General features: G+C 35.4%; 1 protein-coding gene across 2 annotated transcripts in view; it reads left to right on the top strand.

Moving 5' to 3' along the window:
* POC1B (POC1 centriolar protein B) overlaps window positions 1-14,986 on the top strand; it is a 52,734-nt gene extending 37,748 nt beyond the window's left edge. For both annotated transcript variants that reach the window (XM_050983849.1, XM_030238138.2), the window contains 2 exons: window positions 13,496-13,675; window positions 14,868-14,986. In XM_050983849.1, coding sequence (XP_050839806.1) covers window positions 13,496-13,675; window positions 14,868-14,969 — 282 coding nt within the window. In that variant the 3' untranslated portion in view covers window positions 14,970-14,986. The remainder of the gene's footprint in view (window positions 1-13,495; window positions 13,676-14,867) is intronic.
* The last annotated feature ends 2,407 nt before the right edge of the window (window positions 14,987-17,393 follow it).

The following is a 17,393-nucleotide window of genomic DNA, read 5'->3' as shown; positions in this document are numbered from 1 at the left end:
CCAGCCTCTTCCATCACCTTACCTTCTTTGTTCCCAGACAGGGAAATAAGAAAGGCCACTCCCTGAATAGCTATGATTTTTTTTTTCTTTTACTGCCATTCTTCTGGTTACCAGTAACTGCTTATTTGAATTGTCAACTCCCTGAACTCCCAATGACAAATAGAATTAAATTAGGAAATAGTGTGAAGAGATCCTGTGTCTCCAAAGTTTTGAGGTAAAGCTGTCTGCACCTTTTTCATAGATGACCATACCAAAAAACTCTCAAACAGGCTCTAAATGGCTCATGCTAAGTCTTATACAAACACTGAATAAGTACTGTAAATGGAGGAAGTCTGAAGTGTTCAGTGCAGCAGAATAAAAATAAGTATTGTGCTTTTGTGTCTTTGCAAATGAATCCCCCTCTCTGTCCAGTCTTGCTTTTCAGACAATTTTAAGTGTTATCTTGGCTTATAGTATACTTTAGACAGACCTTTCTACTCTTTGCATGCTAGACAGGTAGAATGTGTGGGGCTGGTGCAAGAGGATAGGCTGCCTTCTCCCCAAGACTCTGCAGCTAAGCATGTTCAGCTGCTCTCAGAGAATGAATGTCTCCCATTCCCCCCAAAGGCTACTCTTAATCCATCTGGAATAAACATGAAACAGTACAGACTGCTTTTTCTGTTGCCCAGCTAAGAGCCTTCTAAAGAAGTATGGTGTATATGAACAAAATGACTCATCACAAGTGCAGAAAAGATGAAGTGTTTTGCATATTGAACAGTGAATTTCTAAGCTTGCATTTTGAGCTGCTGTAGATGTCTAGGCATGTTTAAAAAGATTTGTGTGTATAATCTTAAAATTAGTATGCTTTGATACCGCTAGCATCAAATAGAGCTTAAGGATCAAATGCTTGAAGGTGATCCCAATGCATGTCATAAAAGAGGAATATGATCCAAGTGGTCCTTGCATTTTGCATTGATGCTATTCTAACACAGCATGTAACTGCTGGTTTACAAGGAGAGAACAGGAAGTATGTTATGTCTCTACATAATTAAGTAATAATACATGTCCTGATGTTCCTTAATAGTCTTGATTATATTCTCTGAGTGAACTGGAGCTGGAGAGAAAGTCAGGATTTTATCAGAGACTGAGTTCTGACTTTGGGCACTAGAGAGTGCAAGAATATAGTATTTCTTACGCTATTTTTAGCCTGCTTTCCTGAGGAAATGTACTTTATGAGATTGTACTGTTTATTTGTCTGTCACTGTTCTGTCTCCATAATTTTATAATCAAATAATTGATGGTTTGTTTTTTTAATGAAATTTGGAAATAAGCAGTTAGAATAAAGAAACATATTAGTGCTATCACTGAAGAAAAAGTCAGCGGATGTGATACTGGAATAGGCATGGAGTAGCTCCTGGTGACCCACCCTGTAATAGTGTCTCAACACATATGGAGGGAGGTTGGGTTCCTATAGAACAGGAAGCCTAGGAGAGGTACCTAACAGGAAAAAGTTGTACATGTGCACACATACACAAATATTTTGTAAGAAGACAGGCCTTTTAAAACTGGCAAAATTTTACTTAGTGTAGGACCTTTCTCAGGGCAGCTGTGTTTCAGGAATGTTTTTCAAGTTGATCCATGTGTGTATATTGTTCCTTTAGCACATTAGCACATTTCTGGGAACTGGAGGGATGGAAGTTCCAGGTATTATTTCTCTCTCAGTTTCCTGAGATACTGTACATGTACGCTCTGACCTTGTCTGCTCAAGCAGTGTTTTCCTCTGCTTTGACTGGAAATCTAAGCTGTATTCACAGTTCTCACAGCTGATTCTGCGGCATGCAGAAAATGCCCGACAGCTATCAGCCCACACATCCAATAACAACTGGTTCCTTCCTCTTCCTGGGGAAGAGTAACATCCTCTGAGAAGAAGTGTCCCCTGAGGAATGCAGGAACAGCAGCAAGCCTTTCACACAGGAAATTACTACTATAGCACTTGCAGAAAAGTGTTTCTGTCACTTGGATTGTCAGTCTGTAATGAGCTTCCTGCTGACCTAGATGATGATTTACTACTGATCTAAATGCCATTTGTGAGTCATTTCACTTAATGGAAGTTAATGAAGTTATCATTCAGTGCTTCTGTTACCCTGTAAGCACCTAGTTTAACTTTTTAAATACAGTAGTACGAATAAAGTTTTCAACTTCTTAGTATTCACAGGACTTTATAATTCTGAGATTGCACATTTTGTGGTGCTAAAAAGCAAGGAAATGCAAAGTTTAGCTCATAATGTGTGTCTCTTAGAGAAGGCTGCAAGATTTTGTTTAAGTTGCATAAAAAAGCTGAGCTACAGATCAAGTATGTCAGAAAACAAGATTGTAAAGCTAAAATGCTGCCCTTGAATTACTCTTTGTTCTTAAATACAACTGGAGTAGAAGTTTAGCACAGCATGCTTGCAACTGTGTGGTAGAAACTTGACTGAAATTTATATATATTATGCCTGAACTTGACTGAAATTTATATAGAATTTATTTTTATATATACTTGAATGAAATTTATTTATAAATAAAACCAAAATGTTATTCAAAATTGTTAAAGTAAGTTTGTTATAAAAGCAAACACTTGAATACTGCTTCAATATTTTATTTTTTCCTAGATGACAGTGCTTAAACAAGTGCTAGCAAATTCTATTTATCACTTAGATTAGAGTGATATCTAAACCCAGAGGATGCTTTCTGCCTTAGAGCTTGTTTGAGTGTTTTCCAAATATATTAGTTGTTCCAATACAACACATCTCTCCTTGAAGCCATGCTGCATTACTGTACAGTTTGCAGTGAGAGATGTAGTTACTTGCTTAATGTGAGATAATGGAAACACTGAGTCACATCCAAAGATTACATAGGTTGCTTAAAACAAGACTGAAAAAAATGAGACTTTTCAAATCAAATTCAGCAACTAAGGAAAAAAGATTTGCTTCAGCAGATAGGTGTTTGATGAAGAAAAACATCTTGGCTTGTATCTTCCGCCAAAACAGTGTGGGGGTTAGAAATTAGGTAGAACAATGCTAAAGGATGGTTTCACAGTTATTTCAACTTAATGGCTGTTTTTATCTGGTTAATTTCATCCGGGTCAATTCCCTGATCTCTTAGGCTGTCCAAACACTAATAGGAGCGCAAAGGAAATAATAAGAAAAGATTATTTAGAGATGAAGGAGTAGATCAGAGCTGGCTGTAACCTAACTGTATTGACTGATGTCTGTGGGGCCATGTATCCAGCGTGATTGTGCTGTAATACAAACAGGTGGGTTACAGGCATGCAACAGCTGAATATCTTTCTTAAGCTGTAATGGAAAAAAGTAGGAGGAAAGGAGGTGGTAGTAATGGTTTCCTTTTGTTCAGGAAGTACATATGTTGGATTCAATTATTTTTTTTTCAGCCTGAGAGGATTCAGATTTTTTCTGTCTGCATGGCTGTAATGTAAACAGCAGGTAACTGAAACTGAATGGAGGCAGCTCCATCCTTATTGCTTGAATTTGAAGCATTGTAAAGTAAAAGCTGAGACTATATGAAATCGGAGGGAAGCAAGTGATAAACAGAATATGATTAGTGATTCTGAAAGAGGAACACTGGATTCTGTTGCATTTTGCAACAAAAAATATTTGGGGGAAAAAAATGAGTAGCTCTGTGGGTGACACCATCAGTGGAGGTATGTGGCATTACTGCTCTGAAGAGCTGGTTGGTTTAGTTTGGGCCTTTTTTTTTCTGTATCCCCTGACATATTACTATATGGTTAATTATTACCAATGGTCTGGTTGTAGCAGTTTGGGTTGGTTGAAGGAGGGAGGTAGGGAGGGGAGAGATGCTGTCCTCTGGCATGTTCTTGCTGCATAAATATTTCCTGTACACTGAAGTGTGAGTTCCTCTCTGCATGTTAGATCCTGAAGTGAAGGCATTGCAATGCAACTCTGAGTTAAATACTGCAGTACTTTTATTGTAAAGGAAGACTCCTTACTTGCAACAGGGATTTAAAAGAATTGCTTTATCCTTAAGCTGTTTTTAGATTAACCAGTATCAAGTGTTCCTCACTGAAAAAGTTATTCTTCCAAGATATTTTCTTCCTTATGTCTCTTGGGAAAGGAATTCCATGTCCATATTTCCAAATTTTTCTAGTGTAGTGAAATAGTGCAATACTATTTCCTTAGCAATTTTGGTTAGTTGCATGTAAGATACTGTAATTCTTCACTCAGTAACCTTATCATAAAGATTTATAATTTTGTCCAGCTATATGTCATTGTAGATCTTTTCAACACCTCTGCTTTCTGTAGTGTATTACTCTGTAGTGTATTCTTCTCTGATGCCTTGCATGTATATATAAAGTTGCATTTTGACAGTTGATTGAAATCAGACTGCCAAGTCACCCAGACTGTTTTAGTAGTTTACAGGATGCCTTTTTTGTCACCTGTAAACTTGATTTTCCAGATAACTGTTTATGTTTTTTATGGGACTAAAACAAGAGCAGATTTCAATGGAGTCACTAAAACCAGTATAATTATGCAGCATCTTTCTGATTTAACTGTTTTTGAAGAAACACTAACAAGATAATTGAGTTCATGATGCACTACAACCTAAAATGCATCAATAAAATTGTAGCATGCATATTATGGATATATAAAAAAAAGGATGATTTTATCAGTAACAGTTTGACTAAAAATTTCATTCGAGAGGTCTTCAGGTTGAAAAAGTATTGCTTTTTTGTCCCCTCAAACTGTATTGACATTAAGCCTTAAATATTTGCTCTATATGTCCTAGGTCAACTTTTTAATTGATTTTTTGGCTTTTTTCTGGCACAGTTCTCATGCTGGCTGTGACCTGTGACCCCACAATTCTCTTGTTTATCCTTTGTGATTACTGATGGAATTTCAGCTTCCCCACACTCCTGCTATTTTCTCCATTATTGCAGGATATATTAAGAATCAGTATCAATATCTGACTTTTGAAGTTATTCCCAAACCAATAGTCTTTTTTGCTGTGGTTGGAGTAGAAAGTATTTTGCCAGAAATACAATTACAATATTTATTATCATCTGAAATGGAAGATAAAAATATCCCATTAAACACATAAAAATATGCATAATGCTTTAACATCTCTAGCTAATAAATAGGCTGTTGCTGGGCCTTCTTTTGTTTCTGATACTTTTAAAGTACAAATAATCCTTGAGTTACAGAAATTATTTTTCAAGAGTGAAACAGGCCTGTCAGACCACTCCAAAGTTAACATTTCTTGGATATCTGTTTGTAATTTTCAAATTTCTCAGTTTCTGTTGTTCTCTAATCTGATTCTATCATAGTAAATTGTAAACCTCAGGTGACTTAAGTGCAAAGTTGTTCTGGTGCTAAAAAAGCATTTTTTTACAATCCCACCTCTGAACAAAGCAGGACTGAATATTATTTTTACCTTGAAAAATGGGACAGCTTATCCAAACCTTCTGAATATTTACTAATGCTGAACACTGAAATAGCTCAGGATGGACTTTTGCTGCTTTCTCCAGGTATTTTGTGAAATCTAATAAAAGCACATAAATTTAACTTTTCAATGAAAATTTTGAAGCTTCATTTTATCCTTATGGGGGTATTTTTGTGGCACTCTTGGTAAAATGTTTGAAGTTTTTTTGAAACCTTCACCATCCACTATAGGTCTAGCATTTCATTAACAAAAACCTTGCTAAAATGCTGAAGAACCATATTTCTTCTATTACATAGTAAAATATATTTTTCATGGCTATGGTCAGAGGATTTCAGTTCTGAGCTATGAAATACTGGACTTCTTTTTTTCTTTTGCAGATAGTAGTATCTGTCTCTTTGGCAAAGTGTTCAAGCAGTTGTGCTGGCCCTGTTGGATTTAACTTTGGACTCTGCTATGCTGGATTGCTAACTTAATTTCAAATGCTTTTAACTCTTTGATATTTTCCTGTAAGTAATTTGTATTAGAGGAGATTTGACACTTGCTTCTATGGAGTAAACAAACTCCGTGGTATTGTCAATATCCACCTGGTCAAGTGGTACAGCCACCTGTGGTTACTGCTCTGATAGGAAATCAAAGCTGCCAGATCTCAGCTAGGAAGAGATTTCTCTGTGAAATCTTTGCATGGACATCCTGCCCCCATGGCATCCCCTAACAGGAGGCAGTTTAGGTTGGTCTGTGCAACAAAGTTTTGTAATGACACAAGTGATGTTGATATGACATAGCAAAATAAAAAGATTTGTACCATAGCACTGACACCCTGACAAAAACCATTGATACAGATGCAGCTGTGCTGGTAGAAAGGAGTTTCTTTTAGCTTTGCATATAACTTTGAAAGTAAATTTTCTGTAGATATGCATGTAAGTATGTAGTTATGTAGGGGCTGGCAAACAGCCCCCATGTGCTCCTGCAGCAGGGGGCCCTGCTACAGTGCCAGGGCATGGGGGGAGGCTCTGCAGCACAGGCAGCTCTGCCCCGTGCCAGCCTCCTGCTCTTGAGGAGCACCAGACCCCTGGCTGGAGCCCAGGGACTGTAGCCCTTCTCAGCTTTCTGGAGGGCTGAGGAAAACATTATTCACAGCCTTCAGTTCTTGTTCTGGCAGAGCCTGTCTGTTCTGGATGTTTTGTCTATTCAGTAATTTTTTGTTCATTCGTATTGAGAAGTGGAGTTTAAGACAGAATTGTGTTCCTTTAGTTCTCTCATTTGCATACAGTGTAAGTTGTCCAAGATTACTTTTGCCCCAGCAGGTTAAGTATGAAAGCCTTATCTAGGAGAAATCAATTGCATGTTTTAAAGTATATTCTTTTGTTTTATCTTTTTCTCAGGAGTAAACATGCCTTCAAGAACAAGAAATTCCTCTGGGTTTGTTGATCAACCTCTTTTCATTGTTAATTCATGTTGAATATGGATATTCTAGGTGACTTTGAATGAGATAGAGGAAGTGCTGTCCTTTATATATAATTTAAGACTCTGTACAACAAAGTCACTGCTACCAGGTATTGTTTCTTTGTAAAGTTCAGTTAGACTTCTAGCTAGGTATTGGTCTAAAGGCTTTAATTCAGTTTTTTTAGGTAGGGGAAAGAGGACAGAAAGGAGTCATGAGCAGGCAAGCCAGAAGAATGGTTGTCATTTCTCTGATTAGGTATGTTCCTGATGAGGATGCTCTACTCTCACTCACACCCTGCCTCCTACCTCCCATGTACTTGACGCCCTCTGTGAACCCCCACAATCTGCTATTTGAAGTACAGGGAGTTTGTCCACATGCTAGGAAAGTCCCAGGGTTTTTATAGCTTTGGTTTTATTCATTAACATTTGTAATATCAAAAATAGAAGGATGTTCTATTTATAGAGGTAGAAAGGAGGTCTTGTCCACATAGAATTATTAATTTTCTATTGTTACTTCCTTCTAGTAAGCATTTCATTATATTTCCAGTTTCTGTTGCAAGTATTCCTCCTGCCCTCCTTTAGCTTTTCTCTGCCCTCAAATGGATAAGAAGTTCAAGCAGAGTCTGCCATACAATTTTTATTAGGCGTTTATGCAGGTAAAAAGAAACCATCATAGAAACTTTTTTTCAATTTCAACTGTAAAATGTCCCCTTGGGTGTGCATGCAATTTGCTTAAATTAAACTTGGCTACTTTATTTCATAATTGTAAATAGTAGAGAATAGTGTCATGTTATTTCTCCCTAGTTTTGCAAAGCTTCTTGCAGAAGATATACTGGAGGTAATTGATTACCTTTCTTTGCCTTTCTTCTACAGGGTACATTTTTATATTTTGTTGCCTGTGGTGCAAGTGTTTTTATAGCTTATGAAAGTGTTTGAGTATAGTCTTCCTGAACTGTTACATTAGAATTGACTTCCTGACAGGGGATTCTCACCTTTGGAAATTGAACCTCCAATGATTTCTGCCTGGTTTGTTTTGGATGTTTATGATATGCTTTGGGGTTTTTTATTTGGTTGTTTAGTTGGGGGATTTGTTTGTTTGTTTGTTGTTTTGTGGGGCTTTTTGTTCAGTTAATTTTTAATTATCAATTCCTAACTTGTATTGTTTGTTTTTGGGGGGGAAATCCTTAGCTTTTTCTAAAAGTTTAAATTGATACAGACTGTCCAGGGTACTATTAATATAAGAAATTAACATCAATGAGCAAATTAGAAAAAAATCACCTGGTTTTAAGTAAAGTTTATTACTGATGATCTGAGTATTTCAGGAATATTTATTTATTTCTAACTGGATGCACTAAATATTTGCGGACTTCTAAGAGGTTTTTATTAGGAAAATAGAAAAAATTTTAAAATTTTTTTTGGAGAAAACAAAGGTTATTGTATGTTCATTTTCAGTGCTTTCTTGAATGGATGGAAAACGGAGAAAATATTTTGTTCTCTACTAGATTCTGTATATGTAGAATCATAAAATACTGAGTGCATTGGATGTACTGTTTTACAGGGTTTTCTCAAACCAGAAGCAGCACTCTGGGAAAAAGATGACATAAGAAAACTATGTAGTCAGTTTCTCATTATGTGTGTGAAAGGTTGCTTGTAAATTGTGATGTAATTTCTTTGCCTAGAACTTTCAGGATATCTTGAGATGTGCCTATGGATAAGGCAGTTTATTATTTCATGCTGTCACAGGAATACTAAATTCAATATAGCTGTCATCCTGATAGAAAATAAAAAATCTGATTAAGTTCATCAGGATTTCAGTTAATTTTGTACAGATAATTAAATAAAAAACTCCACCAAAATAAGCTATGAGTTTTCATTGCTTTGTACTGGCCTTCTGGCCTCTATAAACTCAGTTAGCTTCAGGCTGAATTTGCTCTTTTCAAGACTTAGTGTTATGCTCTTCCATCTAAGGTGGAAGTGCCTGTTTTGCTAAAGAATACAGTCTGATAGTTTGGCCTGTTTTATTGGCTGTGAGTTTGTAACCTGGTACCACTGCTCATGATCAGGCTCTAAACTGAAGGGTGTGCTACCTTCAGTGGTCCATAAGGTGTTTCCATGTCAGACTGGATGTGATGCACTTCTGTTAAGTGCACTTTAAATTTTTTATTTCAGCTTGGGTATTTTTTTAAAACCTGGAGAAGACTCTGATGTGTAAGATGACATAAAAGACTTTGATTGAAGTGTGAGAGCCTGTGTTAGAAGTTCTGAAAGTGGACTGCTCAAGCTAGAAATGCTTAGTAGAACTCTGCTCTGGATGCACCACATAGTTTATCTGTGTTTTACAGCTTGAATGCAAAACTTCATTAAAATTTGCAAATAAATGATGCCAGAGATACCTCATCAGATGACATGGGGCAGCAAGCCACAGTTGGCACATGGCAAGTTGTTGCTGGGCTGATTCATGTGCATGAGAGAGGAAATGAAGAGTGCTGTCATCAGCTGAAACTATAGGGAAGTTTTCTTCAGTAGGAGCTGATAAGACAGATTGTGGTTTAACATACTCAGTGTTCGACTAATAGATCAGAGAGCTGTTTTACGTGGATCACTCATTGACTGAAAAAAATAATTTCAAAGCAGTAGAAGTGATCTGTGAGTAATTATATCCTACAAAAAACCCAACCCCCCCAAAAAAATAACAAGAAGAACAAAAAACCCCAAAAAACTTAAATAAAAAAAAAAAAAAACAACAAGAAAACCCAAAAAAACAAAACAAAAAATCCACAAAAACCAACTCTTGAATGGTTAAATTTAACATTTCCACAATGAACCATTTTTATATGATGGTAGGTTCACAAGACAAGGAAAAAGTAGTGATAGTGACAGTACTGTTTCTCCCAAAAATTTCCCATGATTTCAAAAGACACAGGAATTCAACATCTGGTAAGGTGGGGCAATACTCTGTTATGACTTTGATCTTGTTTGAGCTTAATGCCCTACTAATGACTAATTATTTGTAGTTGTTTTAATCACAGTATCAGAAATATTTTACTATTAGTAGGCAAATGTACCATGTGTTCAAAATTTAAAGGTTTAATTTTAAAAAGAAGACCATGCCAATTTTTGTGATTCATTAGGAAGCTTACCAATGTTACTTTTTTATAAGCCCATCTTAATTATAAGATCTCTAAGATATGCTTTTAGAAACTCTGGTCTGTAGTTTCCAAATTTGGAGCTCATAGAGGATGGAAGCCTGTTGACAGGCAATTGTGTGAGAGAGACTTGTATCTTTTATTTTTTTCTTATTTCCCTTGAGGGATTTTTTTTTTCTTCATTTCTATAAATAAAACTGCTCAGGCATCCTTATATATGGGTGCATTTTACTCAGATTCTATTCTTAACAGTTATGAAGCAAAGGGAGACTGGGATGCAGTGTTTGTGTCTATGTGCTGTGTGAATGTTTCATGGGAAAATGTTTGGGAACAGGCAGAGGTGATAAGGTTATGTGTAAGGATTTTTCACAAATTGATCAAGTACCACCCACAGCGTTTTGGCTATTTTGCTTGACAGAAAACAAAGATGAGCAATTATGGTTTGCTGTTTGTGACATCATTTTGTAAGCTAAATTTAATTTTATGCTGAACATCCGCTGGTAATGTCATGGTAATAACTTCCTATTGATTAATTAAATCTGTTCCTTCTCCTCCTTATTTGTAACTTGCATGAAGTCGCCCAAATGTGAGTTTATGCTATTACTAATGGTCTGTGAATGGAAACACTGTACACATTTTCATTTTCTTCTTTGTTTTTCTCAGAAGTAACAAGCTAAAATTGATTGCCATATTAAAATTTATTCTCTCAAAATATGCTATAGCTCTGATTAGTCTCCAAATAGTTGACTTTTTTTATATATATGAGACATTTTTACTACATTGCTGGTGACATACAGAATTGTTGTTTATGAATTGGTAGCATTTCAAATACTTCAGAAAGGGGCTAATTTGAAGGAAAGACAACATTTAATTCTTGAAACTTTTCATTTGAAATAGACTTTGAGTAGAAAGACTTTCTTTAAAAGGAGCTTCCTTTTAAGTGAAATATTGTGGTGAATAAAATTATTGGACATGAACTAACTGGTACCCAAAAGTAAAGGAAATCTTTTGAGACTAGTGTCACTCCTTTACAGCAGGGTTTTGGCATTTGAGTGTTATGTTAGATTTAAGCCATTTTGGACCTTTTGCTGAGCTGAAGGAGATTGTAAAGTTAGGTATTAGGAAAGGTTAAAATATAAAGCAGATAATCTTGAAATTATACCAACATACTTGATGTCTGACAGTGTTTAAAAAAGTCTCTACAAATTTCCAGGATATGATAAAAATAACCATTTGGACACAAGTTAGATAAGTTGAAAATTTGAAATGGTCTTTTTTCATTTCTCTTATAAATTTTGAAATCTCAGTTATTTGCTTATCTTGTTTGAGTTTTGACAAACATCAGGGTCTTTGCTGTACTTCTGTAAATGCTTATATGTTTTATTGTGCTTCTAAGTCTTTGAAGATGTAACAGAAAAATCTGTTTGCTGCTTAACCCAGTAAATTATAAGTAAATTATAAAATATAAAATTATATTTTCCATTACTCTGACGTGCAATGCTGGTGGCAGTTTACTGAGATACAAAACATTCTTTCAGGTCTATTTGTCTGGTATATTGAGGTTTGGATCAATTTTGCTGTAGGAAAAAGGTGGTGAGACTTTTAGTAGCTTAGCATTTGCTCTCTTTACTGAATTGATAGCTTTCCTCCTTGGGTTGAAATAATCTCTCTTACTTCAGACCTTAACTGACAATGCTATGATAAAAGAAATCAGTGGAAGTGATGTCAGTGAATACCATGGTATTATCAAACCTTGAGAAGGGTTCCCTCTGCCTTCGTAGCATTGTCAGTTAAGGTCTGAAGTGCATGCCTGGGTATGTGCCCCTGTCTCTACTAACGTCATGCTCTGCACTTCCTGGGTTCTTGCCTGGGGGGCTTGAGAGCTGTGCTTGCAGAATGTAACTGCACAATGGAACTTTTAACCCAGAGAGGCTTGTAAGACTTCCTTTTTTGCTCTCTTACCTCACCACAGTCTCTGCTTTCAGCTGTTTCCCACCACACAGGACTGTGCAGGATGGCACTGAATAACTGGAATGTTATTGTGGATAATGCAGCAGTATAAGTTCCCAGTAATATTGATTTGATTTAGTTTTACTTAAATTTAAAATAGTTACATTGTTATCATGGCATTATTTAATCCATCAGTCTCTGATCCTATGATTTAAAGGCAGGGTCAACAACATGTAATTCATTCTTGACAGAAACTCATCAACATACCTAGGTGATCTTGTGAAAGTCTGCTAATAATCCTGCCTAGCAATTTACGTTCTATGAGAGTATTTTAGAGACTAAGGAGATTTTTATTTTTGTTAGTGTTTGACAATGATTTTAATACCCTCTATTTTGAAAATCTGTTCAGCCTTACAACATAAATATATTTTGGGCACATTATAAATATTGTGTATTTTAAATACATAAGGTGAGACTAAATATTCCCCTTTTCATAGCTAATGGATATTTTCATGGGCTGTCAATAAATTCCACAGAAATAGTTTAATTGGAACCATTATAAAGGTTTATTCTATAAATGTAGATATATCAAATGTAATTAAAAATAGTAAAACTTAACTACCACAACTTATTTTAGTGTATAAGTAAAGTAAAGTTGTCTGAAGATATAAGAAGTTTTCAAAGAAATCTCAATAAATTATTAATTATTCAGGTAAAGTTATTGTGAAGGACTTTCTAATGAATTAGTGATGATTTAACCTTTCCTGCCTCAAAAATACCATTAAGAACTTGAAGGCACTGACAAAAACAAATTGGTGGGGAAGATCATGCTCTCTCACTTAGCCTGAAGCAAAGTTTACACATCAAAGTTTTTTCTCTCAATGTTGCATTGTGTGGATCTTCTCTGTTGTTTCCTTCTCCCGTTTTCTGAAGGAATCAATTTTTCAAAAAGTACCATCACTGAACAAACAACTGAAAACTACTTTCTTTTAAAGCTGAAGTAAGAGGTTAGTTCATACTAAACAAAGGTTTCATAACATGACGTTGAAAGAAGCGCTGGTGGTTGTCTAGTCACATATGGATTTTTCATCTGTATGGCTACTCTGAGTGAATTTCTTTGTCAACTAGAGCTATCTTTTTGAAGAAAGTGTCCCTCATTAATTGTATTTATTCAAGTTTTAATTTAAGCCCTAGTGATACAGCACATAGCTCTTGAATCATATGTTCCTGAAACATGTACCTAAAGACTGCTAAGGTTTTCCATATTGCCTCATCCATCACAGCTCAAATTCTCTCTTAGGTCAGAACAAATTAAAGTGTGGTGAATTGGACCTGGTACAAAAAGCAAATCTGAGGGTCCTTGTGGTCCTTGTGTGTATGCATATATATATATATATGTGTAGTTTTTTTTTTTTTTAATTAAAAACCTGACTTTTGGCTGTCCTGTTTATCTTTTGACACCGTTCCACTTAAGTGAAGACAATGGAAGCTGAATCTTCAAATGTGTTTCTGTATTCAAGGGTGTTGACAAAAGTGAAGAACTGCCGCGTCCCTCTGCTTCCTCAGCAAGAAGTTCAAAAAGGAAGGCAGAGAATGAGAATGGGTCAGCTGTGCTTAGTGTGGGACAGCACAGAGGCATCTCCTCCTCCGTGGACTGTGCTTTGGACCACATTGTGGGGCAGCTGGAGATGTTAACTCTAGTAAGTATGCAATAACAGGTGACACTTGCAGTGCAAAATGACAGTGCCGTCAAAGGGCAACAGTAGCCTGGAGTCATGTTCATAAATCAGAACTTTAAAGACTATGGGGTTATTCTGAATAGCTGTGTAGTCAAGTGACTGGTTTGGGTTTTCCTTTCAGAAAATATTGATTGTAGGTATTGTGTTTGCCAAAGTGAAAGCTTCCTGGTACATAATCATAAAGATTGTTGCTGTATTTTAACTCTGGCTGGAGAGAATTGCTGTTTTTCAGTAGTGTGATCTGGGTAGTTTTGTCAGAAGCCAGTTGTTTAGCAGACATTCCAGCTGGAGCAATCATGCACTAGCAGGGGATGAACAAAGTAAATTGGCAATGTACCATTTAATCCCTTTCCCAACTTAGTGTGTGAGGTGTTTGCTTAGGTAGGAATCCAAGCAGTGCAGTAAGTCCTTGTGCCAATGAAACTGCACAAATACTTGGTCTCAGTCAGTGGCTCTGTCACTTGTTTGCAAATGCTCAATGCATCTTTTTAATCCAGATTTAGCTTATGTTGTGAGATACTTCCTTGTAGTCTGTAATATATTGATATTAAATCACTTCAAAATGGAGCAGCTAAGGGGTTTTTTCTGTGTTCTTTTGCAATATATATGCTAAGTAGGAAGAAACAGGTTTTGGGAAGTATGGAGTCAAGTCATGAGTTGGTAATTATTTTTGTAGTGAGTTGTAAAAGAAACTGCCAGCCTGGATCCAAAAACCTACTTCTTCTGCTGAAGATAATATCATGGAGAATAAATGCCTTTTAATAGTCTATTTTTTTCTCACTTCATTTTCTTGGGGATGCCTTAAAAGTTTCTTTTAGTTTTTTGAAAGATATCATTTTTGGTCACAGTGATGGCTGTTTTTCTATTGGAATATGGATGCAACTTTCACATAGTATTCCAGAGTACTTTACATTATACGTGTATTTCTCAGTGAAAATGTTCTTTGAAAACAAAAGCCTTTAGACAATCTCCATGGAGGCAAAACCATAATTATAATTCTTAAATACAGTTATAAATAGTGGAATAGCTAAGGAGAAGCCATCTTATAGTATTTTTTCCTGTTGAGTTAAAATTACTTTTCCTATGTTGTACACTTTTATAATACTGTGTGAATAATATAAACCCAATTGAAATTATTCTTTTCTTCATGCAGACCATTTCAATCCTGGAAAAACGTCTTACTTGTACAGAAGATAGATTGAAAGAATGCATAAAAGATCAGCAAAAAATGTTACTTAAGGAAAACCAGAACTAATAAAATACGAAAATGAACCATGTTGATGAGTATCTTTCATAAAATCATAAGGAATGTTTCTTCACTGGATTTTGCTATAAGTGGGAACATCAAATCAAAGTAATAAAAATGGAAGAAATTTTAAAAAAAATTCAAACATTGGTAGCAAGCAGATATTCTGGTTATTTATTCAATGAAGTGTAACCCAATCAAAACTAATACTTTCTAAATCATTTCCATTGAACATTCCAGAGCTCTTATTTCAACCTAACAAGACCTTGAATATAACTAAGCCACTAATACGTATTTTTAGATGGATAGCAGTTATTGTGCAGGTTACCACTCTGCAGATTTTTAAACTCAGTCAAGGATTGTGAAATCAATGTTCTTTGTGCTAAGACAACATTACTTAAACACCTAAATTAAGTAACACATAATACAAAAATGCCAGAGGTGTTCTTTGTCCCTTACATATTCTCAAGTGTTTTACCAAAAAGTAGTGTGCTATTTTATATCTTTTAAACATTTTAGTAATGACTGCAAGAAGATGTAGTGTGAAAACTTTTAGCTACAAATGCAGAAATTAAGTCACTTAAACTTTGAAGCTATAATTGCATCTATGTGAATCCAGCTGCAAAACACGAGTTTTGATGCACTTGAACACTTCTGCTTATCATACCCTCATCAAATTCACTTTTCATATTTACAAAAACAAAAATCAGCTTTATACTTCTGAAGAATATATTTGAACCAAACACAAAAATATGCAAAATCTAGGTCATAAATACAAAAGATTCTTATCCTATAAGAATGTCCATGTGTGCTCAAGCTTTGCATGCTGTGAATGTACCCGATCAAGTAATGCATTGTGAATGCAGACATAAGTCAGGAAAAATTTTGCAGTGTATGATGATTTGGGTTTTATTTTTAATAAAAATTCAATTCTTAGAAAGGTGATTTGGGGTCTTACTTTTAATGGAAAATATTTATTTTCTTTGTAATTTTTTTTAATAGCAATTGCAGAACACCTGTTGTAAATCCAGTCAAAACTAGGTAATTGTGTTTCTGTAAGTTTACGTGTATGCTGAAAAATAGAACACTTGAAATGGGGAAGCACTTTAATCCAATTCTGCAACTGACTGTATATAGATAAAGCCTATTTCCCAGGCTGAACCTCATTAATATCAGCAGAGTTCAACTTTAGTAGGCAAGCTCACTGTGTAAATATGACTGCAGCTCAGGCCACAGAAATGTGCTGTCAAGTTTTCTTGTGTAACTTATTTCCTCTCTCAGCAACCATCTTCAGATAGCCAAACATCACCTCACTTCCTTTGTTAACTCTGATTTTTAAGTAGATACTCCATATTTGCAGCTCAGTCTTGAGCTCTACTGGTTATGGCAAAGAAGCAATCTCTTAAAAAATTTTTGGATGCAACTGTTTCTAGGGCAGCATCCTAACCACAGATTTTTTGTCAAAGAATGGTGTATGTATTCCAGCCTGACCTTTGATTATGCAATTGTTTATACTACTATATAACACAAGGTTATGTAAATGCTGTCTTTTGGATGAAATGTACTTCACTTTATGAATTTGCAAATACTCTTGTGGGTTTTGCCTTTTCTTGTCTCCATTAGAAGACACAAAACCATGTAGCTATTAAAATTTTTGCTTATTTTTTGCTTTCTCTTGGTGGACTATATAAATATATGTATATGGCTTAAATCTGCAGATTTTTCCTTTAAGTTTTTTTCAGAATTATGTATCATTAAGATTTGGATATTTCTTTTACTTCCATATTTTTAAATAAAATCTCTGCTGAAATTTTCCCTTCTGCCTTAGCTCCTGTCACTAATCCCTCTACCTTTTCAGTACCTATTATCTGGAGCATTTACTACTTAATCCAGTTTATTCCTCTGTTGTTTTTGCATCTCGTGAAGCAACATAACATTCCCAAATTAAGACGTGTTATTGTCATTCTGTTAGGTGGTCTGTTGATACCAAAACTCAACATGATGACACTTAGGAGGATGTCTGGTCATGGTTGAAAACAGGATGGATGTATTTTCCTCAAGCTGTGATAGCTTTCCTAAAACACAATCACAACCATCTAACATGATGTTTCTTTTCAAAAAGCATTGATGTGGCCTAGTTATCTTATTCTCTTCATCCATTTCTTATAAAGTTTTGGAACAGAAATGCTTCCTTTAAAAGCACCTGCCAAGGCTGTTAAACTCTCAGAAGCATTTACTCTAGGGTTTGTACTCTGTCAAGTAACTGGTGACTTGACTAATTTGAATTATAAAACTAGAGGAAAATGACTGCTGTTTAGTCTTAGTTGTGCTTTTGCACTGTGTAAAAAAAAATAATTGCATGGGTCTTTAAATTATGAGAATTATATTTGTATTGGAGACTGCATTGAAGTACTGATAGACCAAACTTGTTCT

The sequence above is a fragment of the Serinus canaria genome, chromosome 1A (genome assembly GCF_022539315.1).
Source record: "Serinus canaria isolate serCan28SL12 chromosome 1A, serCan2020, whole genome shotgun sequence".
In the NCBI taxonomy this organism is placed as follows: Eukaryota; Metazoa; Chordata; class Aves; order Passeriformes; family Fringillidae; genus Serinus; species Serinus canaria.
The sequence above is the reverse complement of the archived record's forward strand: the minus strand, read 5'-3'. Positions and strand labels throughout refer to the sequence as shown.